Source organism: Cebus imitator, unplaced genomic scaffold, assembly GCF_001604975.1.
Source record: "Cebus imitator isolate Cc_AM_T3 unplaced genomic scaffold, Cebus_imitator-1.0 Scaffold410, whole genome shotgun sequence".
NCBI lineage: Eukaryota > Metazoa > Chordata > Mammalia > Primates > Cebidae > Cebus > Cebus imitator.
The window spans coordinates 578,042-594,451 of record NW_016107725.1 but is presented as its reverse complement, the minus strand read 5'-3'; the positions used below and the strand labels follow the sequence as shown (position 1 = coordinate 594,451).

Below are 16,410 nucleotides of genomic sequence, written 5' to 3'. Positions count from 1 at the left end.
TCTTGTCCACCCTTAGTTTCCTTTTCAGGAGATTCCCAAGAACCTCCATCCGCCGCAGAAACTTGGGTTTGGGGGAGGGAATCCCCGCGGGGGCAGGGGAGCGGTCCACCCCGGGACACCTGCAGCCCCTCCCCGGTCCCCTCTGCGGCTGGGCCCAGCCATCCGGGTGCAGCGCCCCATTCCAGGCGCCCCGCTCCTCCGGGCCCCGGAGCCCCCGGAAGCCCCTGTCGGCCGTGGGTCGAGACGTGCTTCTCAGGCTGGGGAAGGTGCCCGCACCCTCGTCCGCGGAGCCCCGCCCCGATGCCCGGCCCTGCGCCGCGTCCCGGCGGGGGCGCTGCCGCGCGGTAACCCGGAAGTGGCGGCGGCGGGCGCGGGAGCGGGAACGGGAGCGGGGGGCGGCGCGCACGAGCCGGCCATGGCCGCCGCCGCCGGCTTTGTGTGCCGCGCGCGGGCCCCGGTCGCCCGCGCCTCGCCTGGGCTCCGGGGCCGCCGCTGACCCGCCCGGGCCCCGAGCGCCGCGCCCGCCGGGCCGGCCCCGCCTCCTGCCCTCCTCCGCCTCCGCCTCCTCCGGCCGCCGGGCGGGCGGGCTGCAGCCGCCCTCCGCGCTCGCCGGCCCGCTCCCTCGGCGCGCGCCCGCGCTCCGTCCTCCTGGGCCAGCCAGCCAGCCAGCCAGCCGGGCCGGCGGCGGGCACCAGGCCGTCCCGATGCCCGAGCCAGGCCCCAGGATGAACGGCTTCTCGCTGGGCGAGCTGTGCTGGCTCTTCTGCTGCCCGCCCTGCCCGAGCCGCATCGCCGCCAAGCTGGCCTTCCTGCCGCCCGAGCCCACCTACACGGTGCTGGCGCCCGAGCAGCGCGGCCCCGGCGCGCCCGCCCCGGCCCCGGCCGCCGCCGCCAACGCCAACGCCGCGGCCCAGCCCGCACCGCAGCAGCCCGAGGAGGGCGCGGGCCCCGGCGCGTGCAGCCTGCACCTCAGCGAGCGCGCCGACTGGCAGTACTCGCAGCGCGAGCTGGACGCCGTCGAGGTCTTCTTCTCGCGCACGGCCCGGGACAACCGGCTCGGCTGCATGTTCGTGCGCTGCGCGCCCTCCAGCCGCTACACGCTGCTCTTCTCGCACGGCAACGCCGTGGACCTGGGCCAGATGTGCAGCTTCTACATCGGCCTCGGCTCCCGCATCAACTGCAACATCTTCTCCTACGACTACTCGGGCTACGGCGTCAGCTCGGGCAAACCCTCCGAGAAGAACCTCTACGCCGACATCGACGCCGCGTGGCAGGCGCTGCGCACCCGGTGAGCCCGCCGGGGTCGCCGGGCTGGGCTTCCAGTGGGGGGGGCGGGGTGGGGCCTCTTGGGGCCCCTGGGCTGGCCTGCCGGGAGAGGGGGCCCTCCTCCGGGGCTCTGGGCCAGCGGACAGCCTCCTGGCCGCCGTGGATTCGCATTTCTTGTCCCTCCGTGGCCTGCTCCCACCCTCTCCAAAACCCGCGCCAGCCTTCAGGTTCCTGGAGAGCTCAGACTTAGAGGGTTGTGCCTGCTTTGGCTCGCCTGGCCTGGGTGCCGCCGGTCCACCGGCTGGGTCTTTTGTGGCTTCGGTCACCGACAGTGGCAGCGTGTGGGTGCTGAAGTACCGGGCGGAAAGAAACAACTTTGTTCGTGTTTCGTTTGTACGGGCTGAAGTGACCTTGGGCAGGGCACATGGGTTTCTAGACCTCAGTTTCCTTCCCTGTAAAGGCAGAACGCGAGACAGTGTGGCCTCTGAAAGACTTTAGGGTGGTAAAGTGCGGGCAGAACAATGTCTGGGCAACCTTGGGGGCAGCTGGAGGGTCGGGTGGAGCGGGGAGTTTGCCTCCTGGTGGGGCAGAGTAGTGGCACTGTGGGGCAGAAGTTAGCTGGTAGTTGTGGGCTTGGCACACGCCCTCCATAACAGCCCGAGTTCGAATCTTACAGGGGCTGGGAAATCTCTGACCTTGAATTAGCATTCGCAGAAGGACTGGAAAGTGTTTAGAGTGGGCCTTCTGTGAGCCAGGCACAAACTGGGGGCATGGTTTAGGGGTTAGACCTGGTTGTTTTATAACGGGCAAGCCCAAAATCTGATTTTTATTCTCAATTAGACGAAAGCCTGATAAGTGGGCAGGTCGGGTTACCTGTTTGTGCTCCAGTTTGGGTATATGTGACCTTTCCAACCTGCCTTATAGCAGTGATAGTGAAAATACCTGAGGCCATGTCTGTAATGAGATTTGATTTCTTCGGTTGAAAGAGTCCCCAGAATAAGTACGCCGGGCGTTACTGTCACTATGGATCCTTCTGTAGTTTTTATCTAAAACCTGTTTGCTTGGCTTCTGCATATCATCGACATTTACGATTTTTTTTTTTCATTCGTATTCATGCTGTTCCTAAGTGACTCCTTGCCTGTCTGGGAATATGGCCTGTCCAACTGGGAAGTACTTAGTGTTTTCGCTGTTGCGTGTTTATGCTTTCCTGAAGTCCTGAAGGGGATGCCCTCATTGGGATTATAGCTTTTCGAAAGTGGCTTAGGCAAATGAGAATGTATCACCTGCAGATGCAATGGGTCAGAGTCTGTAAGGAGGGGTTAAAAGCCACCTGTTCCAGTAAAGGGTTTCAAAAGCATGTGTCACACACAGTAGCTTGCTAGAATTTGCTGTTGGCAGAAGTATTAAAAATAAGGTTGGCATTAGATCTTTAAAAACTGAAACATGAAAATCCTGCCGTGGTAGATTTTTTTAAGAATTTCCATAAAACGTTGTTCCTGTGTGTACACGTCTGCATTACAATGAAAGCCTTTCACGTGGCTGACCCTTTGCCCAAATATGCAGGTGTGTCTGTGTTACAGCATACGTGGAGCGTAGTTATTTCCTGGAGACTTTCTTTTTTTCTTTTGGTTATATTTAGTTGAAATAAGGGTCGTTGTTTTGGATAATGTTGATTTATCTGGGCATCGTTTTGGATAATTTTGAATTATCTGATGGTATGTCTAAAGATTGCCCAAGGTTTGTTTAATATTATGCCACAACTCTTAGCTAAGTTAATTTATTCAACTGTAAAATAGGTTAGAATTTAAAGGCTGCATGAGAATCTTAGAATTTGAAGGAACGTTACAAATCCTCATGTCCTGTGCTTTTCAAACTGTTTTGACTGTAACCTCACAGTAAGAAACACATTTTACATTTGGATCAAGCACACATACACATCTGTATCTACACACCTGAAGCACTGCTTCACAAAACAGTCATTTTTCTGTGGGCAATACACATAGCAGAATATGTTGTTTTATTTCACTTTTATAAAAAAAAAAAAAAGAATGATGGTTGTGAATTGCTAAATTTATTTCCCACCTTATGCATGGACACTGCTCACAATGTCTGGCAGCAAATCAGCGGTAGCTCTCTTGACTACCAGTTTACTACTCTTGCCACGGGACTATCGCCACAGTGGTCATATTAATGAGATTCTTCAAGAAGTGCATTTGTGTGTCTTGGTTATTCTGCTGACATAGGAGTTACCTACTTCTGAAGCCAATCAGCCCCTCAACCACCTTCCCCTTAGAGTCTTTCCTCTCTGGTTGTTCAGTATGGCTCTTCTGCCCTTACTTGCCTGGAGCATACCCTATTCTCTGTTCTTTTACAGGCTCATTCAGGTCAGTGCCACGGCAGGAATGCCTTCCACCCCATGTACCCGTTCTTCTGTTACTGGGTCAGACTGTTTTCCACCCACCATCCCCATGTCTTCTTTGGGAATCTTTATCTTTCTTTCCCTCCTAGTTAACCACACCCCCCAGGACACCGATTGGAGAGCTTGCCCTGTTCTGAGTCATGTCTATGTTTGTGCTTAGGTTATTTCCCCAGGAGGACTGTAAGGTGCGGTGCCCTGCAGCCCCCAAAGCCCCATGTCAAGACCTTGCCCCACAATTCTGCTCACACCTAGCCTTTTTTATGTGCCCTTCTACTGCGCTGGGAATACTGGATCCTGACTGGATGTGAATTGGATTAGGAGATCCCTTGTGTTCCCTGTGTACCTGGTACTCAGCCCCTTTGCTTGAGTTATCGTAGTGTTGATATATCTGTTATTTAACTGTATCTCCACTAAATTGAAAGATCTCTGAGGGCAGGGACATTCTGTCTTCTTTATTCCTGACAGTTGGCAAAGTGTCTTAGATAATAGGCACTCATTGGTATTTGTTGAAGGAATTGCACTTAATGAGTGCCCCACAGATAAGTAGGATACATTTAATGTTTTCTAAGTCAGACTCTTATTTTATCTTCAGGATTTAATATCCATAGGTACAACCATAGACAAAAAAAAGTGCCAGTTGTATTGGCTTCAGGCCTGGTCCATTTGTATTCACTGTGTTGGTGTTCTTGTGACGTTAAAATGTCTGCACTGAACAGAAGAGCAATACTAACCCATCGTTTGTATGTCTCTGCCTCTTTTATCTGTTACCTGTCTGTGCTAGCCCATGCGCATGCTAGAGTGAGCTGCCCAGCCCTTGAAGCAGATGTAAACACTACCAGCGTGCAGACCCCTCATGCATGGATAAAGAGAGTGAATCCCCCCAGATGATGAGTATTAAGGTGGGCATGTGATCCAGAGTAAGAGTTTCAGGAGGAAGTAGATTTGGTAGAAAGGTGGTAGTTGTCATTTGGTCAATAGGTGATCATTTTAAACATTTGAAAAGTTACTGAGTCAGAGTGTAGAGGAGAGGCAGAGTTTGAAGGAGTGAGAAAGAGTGGCATGAACAATGAGAGCTCATTGAGCAGCGTGGACAGCCCCGAGATCAAGACTTGTCTTATGTTTACTCATAAGACAAACATTACTTGTCTTTGCATTACTCATAAGTAATATAAGTGTGTTGTGAATACAAGTAATTGAGGGAATGAATTGAAATCACTTAGACTTATCTGTGGAAAGGACACTGAAAATCAGGGTCACCTCATTGGAGCGTATTGTCACTTGAGTTGGGGAGGTAAAGGGATTAGTTGGTGCAGCAGAGAGGCTGCCTGTTGATTAAGGTGGGCGTGGGCAGATTCAGCCTCCCCAACACACATCCTTCCAGGGGATCCTCTTAGGGTCGAGCAGTTTAGACTGTGTGTGCACAAGTGGCACCGTGACTCCAGAGACAGTGAATCAGACTGATTTGAAACTATAAACGCAAACAAGCAAATAGCCCAAGAATGAGGTGTAAAGGAGGCAGAGGATTTTAGCAGAAATATTTTAATCCAGAGAAACAGCAGAGTGGGACATTCGTAATTCAGTTTGTTGTCTGTGTTTGCTGATGCTATCCACAGAAGTCGTCTTCGATCCTTCTTTTTGATGCTGGTGACAAAGGCTGGGGAGGAGAGAGGCATTTGGTAATGTAGGCAGAGAAGCGTTGACACAGTCAGAGAAAGCAGATGCAGAGGGAAGAAGAGAACTAAGACTTTTCAGTGCCTTGAGTATAAAAGGCAAATTATAAAAGACTTAATATATCATTTATTCCTTCATTTCACCAGTAAACCATTAACCATTAAACATAGGCTGGGTGTGGTGGCTCACACCTGTAATCCCAGCAATTTGGGAGGCCTAGGCGGGAGGATCACTTGAGCCCACGAGTTTGAGACCAGCCTGGGTGACATAGTTGAGACCCCCATCTCTGCAAAAAAAATGTTAAAAGTAGCCAGGTATGGTGGTGTGTGCCTGTAGTTCCAGCTACTCGGGAGGCTAAGGTGGGAGGATCGCCCAAGCCCCAGAGTGTGAGGCTGCAATGAGCCGTGATTGCACCACTGCACTCCAGCCTGGGTGACGGACTGAGATCCTGTCTCAAAAAACAAGACAAACAAAAAACCCCAAGCTATTAGACACACATTTATTTATGCTCTGCTTGTGCCAGACTGCTTACTTTGAAGTATCGTTAATCCCAAACTCTTTCTTTTAGTTGTAAAAGGATGGGATAGATTTCAGAGGCATTTTGAATACATAACTATGATTTGCTGTTTTGTAACTTTTGTGTCTGCGATTCACAGGATCCGTAATGGGAAAATCCGTGTCACTGCAAAGCTGTGGTGGCATCTTCTCAGGCCGTGGGGCCCTTGAACGAACACCTTCTGCTGGTTGTGAATGGTGTTCACGGCCAGCATGCTTAGGGTGGAATCCTCCTCAGAGTAGCAAGCTACTTTCCTGGGCGTTTTAATAACCTAATTTGTTTGTTCTCAGCGTTCCAGGAGGGAATACTATGATGTCATTAAGGGAAGAAGGCTTAGAATTTCTGCTTGAGTTGGACCGATTAGGGAATAGAAAAACAGAAATGTGCCTGGCACGGTGGCTCACACCTGTAATCCCAGCACTTTGGGAGGCTAAAGCGGGCAGATCTCTTGAGGTCAGGAGTTCGAGACCAGCCTGGCCAATATGGTGAAACCCTGTCTCTACTAAAAATACAAAGATTAGGTGGGCATGGTGGCAGGCACCTGTAATCCCAGCTACTCGGGAGACTGAGGCAGGAGAATGGCTTAAACCTGGGAGGTAGAGGTTGCAGTGAGCTGAGATTGCACCACTGCACTCTAGCCCGGGCAATAAGAGTGAGACTCTGTCTCAAAAAAAAAAAAAGAAAAACAGAAATGTTATGAATGCTGTTTGACATAAGGTGAAAGAACAATGATATTTCTAGAAAGGAAATAGAACGTTGATTTGCAATTCAAGGCAGCCAATATGTGAATAGGAAGAACCTAACTCTTAAGAACAGACCCGTTGAAATTGAAGTAAGCACAGCATGGTTTGGGGGCCCTGTCAAAGTAGTGGACCTTCTCTTTGGTCTACCTTCGCCCGTTTTCCGAGTGCTCTTTTGCTATTCCTGGCTCTTCCGGCTTGCCTCACCGTGCGGTTCTGCAGGTTTTCTCTCTATCGGGACCAGAATCAGCTCTCGCTCTCCTCCCACCACAACTTACTTACTCATGGCTCTGTTTTGAGGGGCCTTGCTTTTCTCCAGTAATCCAGTTGCAAAAGATCTGACAGATGATTTCATTTTCTGTATTAATGGGCAGTAACTCCTTAATGTGTTCTCTTCCAAGCACGTGTTTTCATTTAGGGAACTCTTAGAGGCTCAGTCTTCCCTAAAGCGCAGTCTAAAGTCAGGCATGGTGACACATGTCTGTAGTCTCAGCTACTGGGAGGCTGAGACAGGAGGATTGCTTGAACCCAGGAGCCTCAGACCCGCCTGGGCAACATAGGGAGACCTTGTCTCTAAAAAAATAAATTAGCTGGGCATGATAGCTCATGCCTATAGTCTCAGCTACTGGGAGACTGAGGCAGGAGGATCCCTTGAGCCCAGGAGTTTGAGACCAGCCTGGGCAACATAGCAAGAACCTGTCTTCAAAAGCCAAAATCAAGTCTTAAAACTCTTAACGATGCCATTGCATATTGGTGCAAGCAGCATTCTTTTCCCCTGCAGAAGTCACTTAAATCATACTATCCTGAGATGACTTAGAGCTTGCCTGTAAGGTCATTCCCCACCTTACATTACTGCTTCTCTTCCTCACTCTCCAAATTTAGTAACGGCTCTCTTCAGTGTTGATAATCCCACATAGGACTCCAAAATCTGGCTTTAGGAATTGCAGTGTTCATTTTGAAAGCAGCTTTACCCTCTCTACTGGATTTCACTGAGGCTCGTGTTGAAACTCTAAATCTGCTCTACTTTAAGAAGCCTATGCACAGGAATCCAAAGTATCAACATATACATCTAGTTAGGAGATTATTATTTGGATAACAGAGTAATTTTTTTGTTAAGGCTGCTTTAAATAATAGGCTTTCTAATTTCATCTAAAAGATGTGATTCAAAAAAGACAAACAAAACCTTTGGACTAGGCAAATTAGTTCTGACTCCGGCACTCCCACTAATTCACGATGTCAGTTTTGTGCGACTGTAATGAAGACCCGAGGTTGGGTAATTATAAGGAAAGAGGTTTCTTTCCCAATCTCTGGAGGCTGGGAAATGCAAGGTCCAGGCACTTGCATGTTTGGTGTCTGATGGCTGCCCTGCTTCCCGGCTGGCTTCTTGAACCAAAGCAGGAGGAAGGCTGCTGCTCAGAGCCTTCCCCAAGAGAAGCCAAAGGGCAAGCAAGGGAGGGGACGGAGGCACAGAGTTGCTTGTTATCCGGAAGCTGCTCTGAGATAAGGCGTTATCTGTTCATAAGGGTGGAGCCGAATGGCCTGATCACCTCTTAGGGTCCCGCCTCTTCACCCAGTTCCCGTGGCAACTAAATTTCAACATGAATTTGGGAGGGCACGAGCACTCAAACTGTGGCTGTCTCCTTCAACAAGACACGTCACACTTTTGGGCTTCACATTCCACTGTTTTAAAACCTGGAATAATGAAATGTGATCCCCCTGCATGGCTTCTGAGGTGTCTTTTGGTGAGTCTGCATTTTGTGATTTTCAGGGAAAGCACCTAATGTTTTTGAACTTGCATTTTCTTGACTACATGGGGAAATACAGTGGACTCTCTCTGGTCAGTGGATCTCCACCCTCGCTGTACTTTAGAATCTCCTAGGTAGATTTTTTTTAAGTATGCGATCGATGTGTATGAGTGTGTGGGTGTGCACACACAGCCAGCGTTGAGATACACTAGCCTAGAAATGTCCAGGAGCCAGTGAGCATGTCAAGATCAGCCCCAATTATAATTTGTTAAGACTTGAAAAGACTGGAATGTTAGAAATTTTCACACATTTATATACAGTCATCCCCCCTTACCTGTGGGGGTTACATTCCAAGACCCGCAGTGGCTGCCTGAGCCTTCGATAGCACCAAATCTCGTATACGTGATGTTTTCTCCTATATGTGCATATCTACGGTAAAGTTGAACTTACAAATTAGGCACAGTAAGGCATTAACAATAATAGGTAATAATAAAATAGAACAATGATACCAATATACGGTAATGAAAGGTGAGTGAATGTGGTCTCTCTCACACAAAATATCTTGTTCTGTACCGTGGATAAGCAAAACTGCAGAAAGCAAAGCAGTGGATGAGGGAGAGTAAGGAGGATGGTTTCAGATGAAGATCTCTGGTGGCCAGGAACCCACTAGAGTAAACCATAGGAATGGGCAGTGCTTGAAATCATCACATTCCTATTTGCGAGATTCCAGGGAGCCTGAAGCTCCTGCCCCCTTCCTCTCTCTCTCTCTCCAGCTGCTGGGCTCCTCTCATCTGTCCACGTGCCTGTCCCATTGCTCTTTCTTCACGCAAGCCTTTTGCCTCATTCACGCCTGCTGTACGTCACTGTGCGCCAACCCACCTAGCTTCGCTCTGACCTGGCTGCCTGGAGCTGGCCTCCTTCATGCTTAGTTCCCATCCTTGCTCCACCTGGTTGTACCCCGGGGTTAGCGAGGGCTGGTGCCAAAGCAGCGTAAGAAATGCAGCCACCTCTTGGTGCCTGCAGGAGGGCGCAGTCCTGAGAGGAGGGGGCTGTGGCCGGGTGAGCATGTGGACACCCCCAGGATGCTGTCACTTCCGTTCCTTCTGAGTCAGGCTCCTGCCCCTGCTCTGGTTGTGGATGGAGGATTGCATGGAATTGTCACCGCTCTCCACTGAGCTCCTTGTGTGACAGAGTTCAGTCTGACAAGAGAGCATCAACCTTGAAGAATAGACTACAATTAATTCTTAAACCAGGTCATTAGAGCGGTGACATCATTGCCTTTTTGAGACCACATGTGTGTGGTGCCCACTGCAAGCCTGGAAGTGAAAGGCTGTCGAAAAATCGGCCTGTCCCTTTTGTTGCCTCTGCTGTCTCCTGTCCTGCAGCTGACACCATCCACCATGGGGCTGTGGGGCTGCTGAGGAGAAGCGGTCTGTGGTGTGGACGTGATTCTGAACAACCTATGGGGCAGTGGAGGTCGGGCCAGGTATCAGGTGAAGAAGGTGAGAGAGAAGAGGCAAGAGGAGGAGAACAGCCAAAACTTGATGGTGCCAGCAGACGTCTGTGTGACTTGGGTTGGAGGTTCCAGGCGTGAAATGGTTTTATGATTTAATTCTTCATTTAGCTGGTTTACAACTGGAACTGATTCTGGCTTTTATGTCTGAGTCACACGGGCAAGATTGTCTCAAGGGTAACCTGGGGGAAAATGTTTCCCGCAGTTCTGAGCTTCCTATGATTGTGTGTGTGCGCGTGTGTGCGCTCACACATGTGTGATTAGGAGCATAGATTTTAGAGTCCAACACACCTGATTTTAGGTCTTGCCTGTGATTAGCTGCTTTCCCTCATTTCAAGCCTCAGTTAAAATAATGATGATGGTTACAGTAGCTGCAACCACCTTGTCAGGTGCTCAGCACAGCTTTCCACATAGCAAGAGCATGGTATTGTTCAGGATTATTGATCAAATTGCTAGAGCTGTAATAACCTAATGCTCAGATCATGCTGGAAACTTGGTGCTTAGATCAGAAAGAGTGTTAAAGAAATTGCTTCTTTTCCCACCCTGTGTAAATACAAATACCCAGGTCAAGCCTAGTTTGGTGGGTGTGGATATGGAGGAACAGTAGAGATGCATTAGTTTTATCTGTAGCTAAGGGGAAAGTCTCTTTGGAATTGCTGTTTGTGGCCCAGAGAGCTTTGGAGAGTGGTATGCATTCGTATTGTAAATCTGATAGCATTTCATTTACGTAGGTGTTTATATCCCCAAGGGAGAGCTTTAAAGGAGAGGAAACCCTACCTGTAATCCAACACCTGCAGTTACTTTGCAAACCATTCCTGGCTTGCTCCCTTCCCTTCGCCATTCCCAGGCTTAGCTTTGCGGAGGTAGGCAGGAATCAGACTTCTGAGCAGAGTCAGAGATGGCAAGGACCAGAAGGCAAAAGTGTGTATTGTGTGCACCATTCAGGACGTTCTGGTTGCTCTTTACTTGTGAAACGATCCCTAAAAGATAGTTAACTTTCCCCTTTGCTAGTTGGCCAAGGGATCTGAACAGCAAGCTTCCTTTTAAAATATGAATGCTCCCATAATGCCTTGCACCTCAGATTCATGTGGCGTTTTCACGGCTCTGTGTAATGGAGCTCATTGATAACTCCCACATTATTGATTCACTTTACAGTGTTAAAGGACCATGGCTCCACGGTGAAATTGGACACGTCTGTTTTTCAGGAAGTCTAGGTCATTCAGATTCAATGCTCAGACCGAATAGTTAACCACTGTCCATCAGTTACTTGCTGAATCACCCAGAGGAACCTAACGTCAAGTCTGCTTATTAACAGAGCACGGTTTAAATTTCCCGAGGAAAAACGAGCATAGAGAACCGCCAGTGCTGAATATTCCTTTGCTCCTTCACTTTACATTTTTTCACAGTTACAGTGAAATCTGGGCAGTTACTTTGGGGGAAAAGTTAAAGGAGCCTGTGTTCAGAATATATCCACAAAAAGGGAGTCTCCAGATGTTGCGTATAACTCTACTTGCTAAATTATCTGTGATTATGATTGATGATCAGATGAGAATTCTTACCTAATCTCAGACTGTTTTTAGAGATTGTCATGGACATAACTAATCCCCGTGCAGTGATGATTATATGGACTGCAAAGATCTATGATGCCAGAACAAGATTTTTGTGTGCTGATCTAACGTAAATAATTTGATTTATTCCTGTTGTCATAAACAACTCAAGGGTATTTCAGTTTCTTCAGTATTGATTGTTGCTGTGATGTTTAACTATCACTGTTGTCCTTATAACGTGTAACTTTATGCTATTTTAATTTTAATATAGATATTAGGAAAGGATGCATCACATGCTAATCACTTTGAAGCATATTTTATAGTATACAGCTAGACTGGATGAAATAAGTACCTTAAAAAATGAACATGCCATTGCGGAGGCCAAGGGAAAACTTCCTTGTTGCTGAAGGTTTGCTGAAAAATCACTTGATAAAAAGCAGATTAATGGGAGAAATGGCATATACATTTATCTGTGTGTACAGGGGAGAAATTACAGAATAACTACCCATTATCTCAATGGGGTACCTGCGTATTCTTATATGCCCCACTTCTTAGTGGAAAAGGAAATGGGAACATGTGGGTGATTTTAGAGGGATGGTAAATGATTTTTAGGGGAATTTAATGGACTTGAAGAACACACTGAGATAATGTTGGACCCTCAGGGCAGACAGTGGTTTCTGACAAAAGTCTGTGTAGGTGTGCTGACAGACTGCAGGCTTTCTTCCTGCCATAGGAGTTCAGTTAATGAAAAGTTACAGAAGGGAAGAGAAGTAATTGTTTACTTCTTTGGTGTCCAATCTTTTGGCTTCCCTGGGCCACATTGGAAGAAGAATTGTCCTGGGTCACACATCAAATACACTATTCCGAGTGATAGCTGATGAGCCGAAAAAAAAAAAAAAAGAAAGAAAGAAATCACAAAAAATCTCACAATGTTTTAAGAAAGTTTACGAATTTGTGTTGGGCCGCATCATCCAAAGCCATCCTGGGCCGAGGGCTGGACGCTGGAGCTTAATCTAGACTTAAGGCAGATAAGGGAACTTCAGAGAACAACTTCCTGCTGTGCTTTGGGAGGGTCAGAGTTTTGGTGGGGAGGGGCAGAGAGGCCTCCCAAGGCTTCTGCAGCTTAGCCTCTCAAAGTACCGTATTTGGGGATATCCATTTTTTAAACCTTAACACCGTCATATGTTTAATTAGAATAAATTAGTTTTTCCTACTAAAAACTCCAAGACAACCCTAAAAAGGTTAAGAAGGTATTAAACTAAAAGTGTAAATGGTTTCCAATTCCTGTAGCTCAGTGGGGCTTGCAGTACAAGGATTCCAGCTGCCTCTGGCTGCACCCAGTGGACACCCAGGCCCCTGGCGCTTCAGCGCAGCTCTTCATGCTGCTGTCACTCGCTTCTGTTTATCCAGGTCCAAGCCACAGAGTCCTCTATGGTCCCTTTCTCTCCATCTGAATATCTGGTCAGCCACACGTTTCTATTATGATTTCCTCCATCTTCCTTCTCCTTCTTCCTTATTCTAGCCTCTCCATAGCTTGTCCCCGAATTGCTGCATGGGCCTGTTCTCCCCACCTCACATTCTTCTCCATTTTGTTTTTCGTTTTGTTTCGTTTTGTTTTTTGAGACAGGGTCTTGCTCTGTCGCCCAGGCTGGAATGCAGTGGCATGATCTCAGCTCACTGCAGCCTCTGCCTCCTGGGTTCAAGTGATTCTCATGCCTCAGCCTCCCGAGTAGCTGGGATCGCAGATGTGTGCCACCACACCCAGCTAACTTTTGTATTTTTAGTAGAGACAGGGTTTCACTATGTTGGCCAGGCTGGTCTCGAACTCCTGAGTCAAGCAGTCCTCCTGCCTCAGCCTCCTAAAGTGCTGGGATTACAGGCGTGAATCCTCCATATGTTTTGTGAGTGAAGCCTGACTTCTCCAGTGCAGGAGGCAGGCTTAACTCAGCATGATCAGCCTCACTCCCTCCTTCCTCTCAGCCGCCTGGACTAGTGTAGCCTGGCGGGTAATAGGTGTTCATTGAATATTTGTTGAGTAAATAAACAAGTGAGTTGGTAATGACAGAGTTCACAAACTTTTGTGTAAGAATTACTGAGAGGCCTTGTTAAAATAGATGCCAGACCCCATCCTCGAAGACTCTGATAGAACAGGGCTGGAGCGGGCCCAGATGCAGTCATCTTAAACCCGCAGGCCTGCTGGGGAGGGTGGGTTGTCTGTATTTTAGGAACCTGAGGACATGTAATTCCTGAGGGAGGCGGTTGGAGACCCCACATGGTGACCGTGCTTGTGCAGTATTACCTGCTCCTTGGAAGTTTCTGCGATTCCCTTTTGTTGGACCAGTAATAGTCACTGGGAAACTTGCAGTTTATATTATACCAGGGCTTTCCAAACTTTTTTTTAGCAGTAAATGTATACTTGATAAATATATGTATATATTATAAATATAAATATATAGATTTTAAAAAAAAGCTACTGGGGCCCGGTGTGGTGGCTCATGCCTGTAATCCCAGCACTTTGGGAGGCTGAGGTGGGCGGATCACTTGAGGTCAGGAGTTTGAGACCAGCCTAGCCAACACCGTGAAACCCCGTCTCTACCCAAAATACAAAAATCAGCCGGGTGTGGTGGTGCATGCCTGCGGTTCCAGCTGCTTGGGAGGCTGAGGCATGAGAATCGCTTGAACCTAAGAGGCAGAAGTTGCAGTGAGCTGAGATTGCACTACCACACTCCAGCCTGGGCAGCAGAGCGAGACTCTGTCTCAAAAAAGAAAAAAAAAATGATAATAAAATTAAATAAAAAAGCTATTGGCGGCTGTTGGCCTCCGGGTTATAGTTGCATACTCCCCAAAGACTCGCACACCTGGATCACCATTTTCTTTACCCCCGACCTTCTGCTTTCATCCTGCGTGACGTGAATATCCTGGGCTGCGGACAGCCTGTTCTGCAGCCCCACCTCACACTTCCCCGGCCTCTCCCTCACGGTTCTCCTCCTCCACTCTGCACAGCTCCGCAGCAGCCCATACCCGTGGCCACACCTCGAACCTCCTGATCACCTGGACTGCTCTACCTCCAGGATCTGCATGTTTAACAAACATAGTAAGTGTCTACTGTGGGCCAGGCTTTCTTCCAGAAGAAAACAAACAAAAGCCCTGCTCCTGTGAAGCTTTGTTTCACAAGTGCCCATGGAACAGAGTAATCATAATGATTATGTAAATGACAGTTTAGTATTCAAATATGATAAATGCTAGAGGAAAACACAGAACAGGGCAAGGGGATGGGAGTACTAGAGGATGGATGCGTTGGTTGCAGTTTTTAAAGGGTGATTAGCGCATGCCTCATTCACAGAATGACACGTGGCCCAAAGCAGTGAGGAGTTAGCTCTGTGTAGGAACGGGCTGAGGGACCAGGGTCCTAAGATGGGGTATGGTTGGCAGATGCAGAGATCATCAAGGAAGCCAGTGGGGGGGCTAGAGCAGGGTGAGTAAGGGGTGCAGGGGTAAGAGGAGGAGCAGGAGATGAGGACTGAGTAATAGCGGAGGGGTGAGGACATCGGTCAAACAGGGCCTTGCAGACCATTGCAGGGGCTCTGGCTTTGTCAGCAGGATTGGGAGCCATTGGAGAGCTTTCGGTAGAGATGTGACACGATTTGACCTAGGTTTCAGAAGGGTCACCCTGTGTTAATGACAAATTGGTGGGGCTGATAAGTCAAGGGAGGAAGGTGAGAGACCGGTTAGGATTCAGATGCAGTATTTTAGATGAGAGATGCTGGTGGCTTGGACCAGAGTGTTAGCAGCAGGGTGGTGAGATGTTGGATGTATTTTAAAGGCAGAATCAACAACAGTATTTGCTGATGCAGAGTGGGGAAGGGGAGTATCCAGGGTAACTCTAAGGATTTTGGCTTGAGCGGCAGGAAGACTAAAAACTGAAATGGATTTGTTGTCTTTTAGTTTCATTAACTGAAACTTATTTTTCTTTTTGTGGAAATGGGGTCTCACTATGTTGTCCAGGCTGGAACTCCTGGGCTCAAGCAGTCTTCCTGCCTCTGCCTCTGCCTCCCTAAGTGCTGGGGTTACAGGCGTGAGCCACCGTGCCTGGCAGAATTGCTGTTGATTGAGATGGGGAGGGCTGTGAGTGGCTCAGGATTCTGGGGCAGGGCGTAGACAAGGAGTGTGGTTGAGCTTGAGGCGCTCAGCAGGCCTTTAAGTGAAGATGTAGAGTAAGCAAAAGAAGAGTTCAGGAGTGAGGTCTGGGCTAGAAATAAATTTGGGAATTCTCCCTTCAAAGAAGGAAAGACAAGCCAAAAACAAACTTGAAAGAATTGGCAGTTTTTCCTGGGATAGACCTACCTCTGCTTCTGTGCCAGAGTCACTCTGTAGGAGCTCTGCTCATCTGGCTCCATGGCATCTTTGATCAGCATTGCCACCATGCCTTTAAAAGAAGCCAGTGTTGAGGATCAGATGTGAGCATGAATCACTGAGTGACAGGTCGCTCCCTCTAGGAAAGAGCATCCTGACATCAGGCTGTGACATCAGGTTGGGGCTGTGGCTCTTTGGTCGCTTTCTGCACCTGGAGAGTGATCGCTGATTTCCCCCGAGGTTTCTTCCCAGCACCCCGAGGAGCAGCAGGATAGCGCCATGCTTGCTGTAGCACCCCCAGGCAGCGTGAGATTTCCCCCCGGAGGTTCTGTGCACTGCAGTTTTGCCAGAGGTCTTGTCATTATTGCATGCTTTCTCGCTTCCACTAGATTATTTTAAAAAAAAACAACAACAACAACAAAAAAACCCTCCTACTCACTCGATGTGGACTAGTGTTTCTTGATTTGTAAAATGTGAGAAAATCATAATTACTTTGGCAGGATTAAGTGTGGTGAAGATTACAGTTTTGATTTGCATAATGCCTCCTGCCTGTCTGTTTCCCTGTATTTCCTCTCTGAACTGAAAATGGGACCAGTTTTG

General features: G+C 48.4%; 1 protein-coding gene across 1 annotated transcript in view; it reads left to right on the top strand.

Moving 5' to 3' along the window:
• Nucleotides 1-391: 391 nt before the first annotated feature.
• ABHD17C (abhydrolase domain containing 17C, depalmitoylase) overlaps nucleotides 392-16,410 on the top strand; it is a 57,487-nt gene continuing 41,468 nt past the window's right edge. The window contains exon 1 of the mRNA XM_017509186.1: nucleotides 392-1,288. Within this exon, the coding sequence (XP_017364675.1) occupies nucleotides 705-1,288 (584 nt within the window). The 5' untranslated portion in view covers nucleotides 392-704. The remainder of the gene's footprint in view (nucleotides 1,289-16,410) is intronic.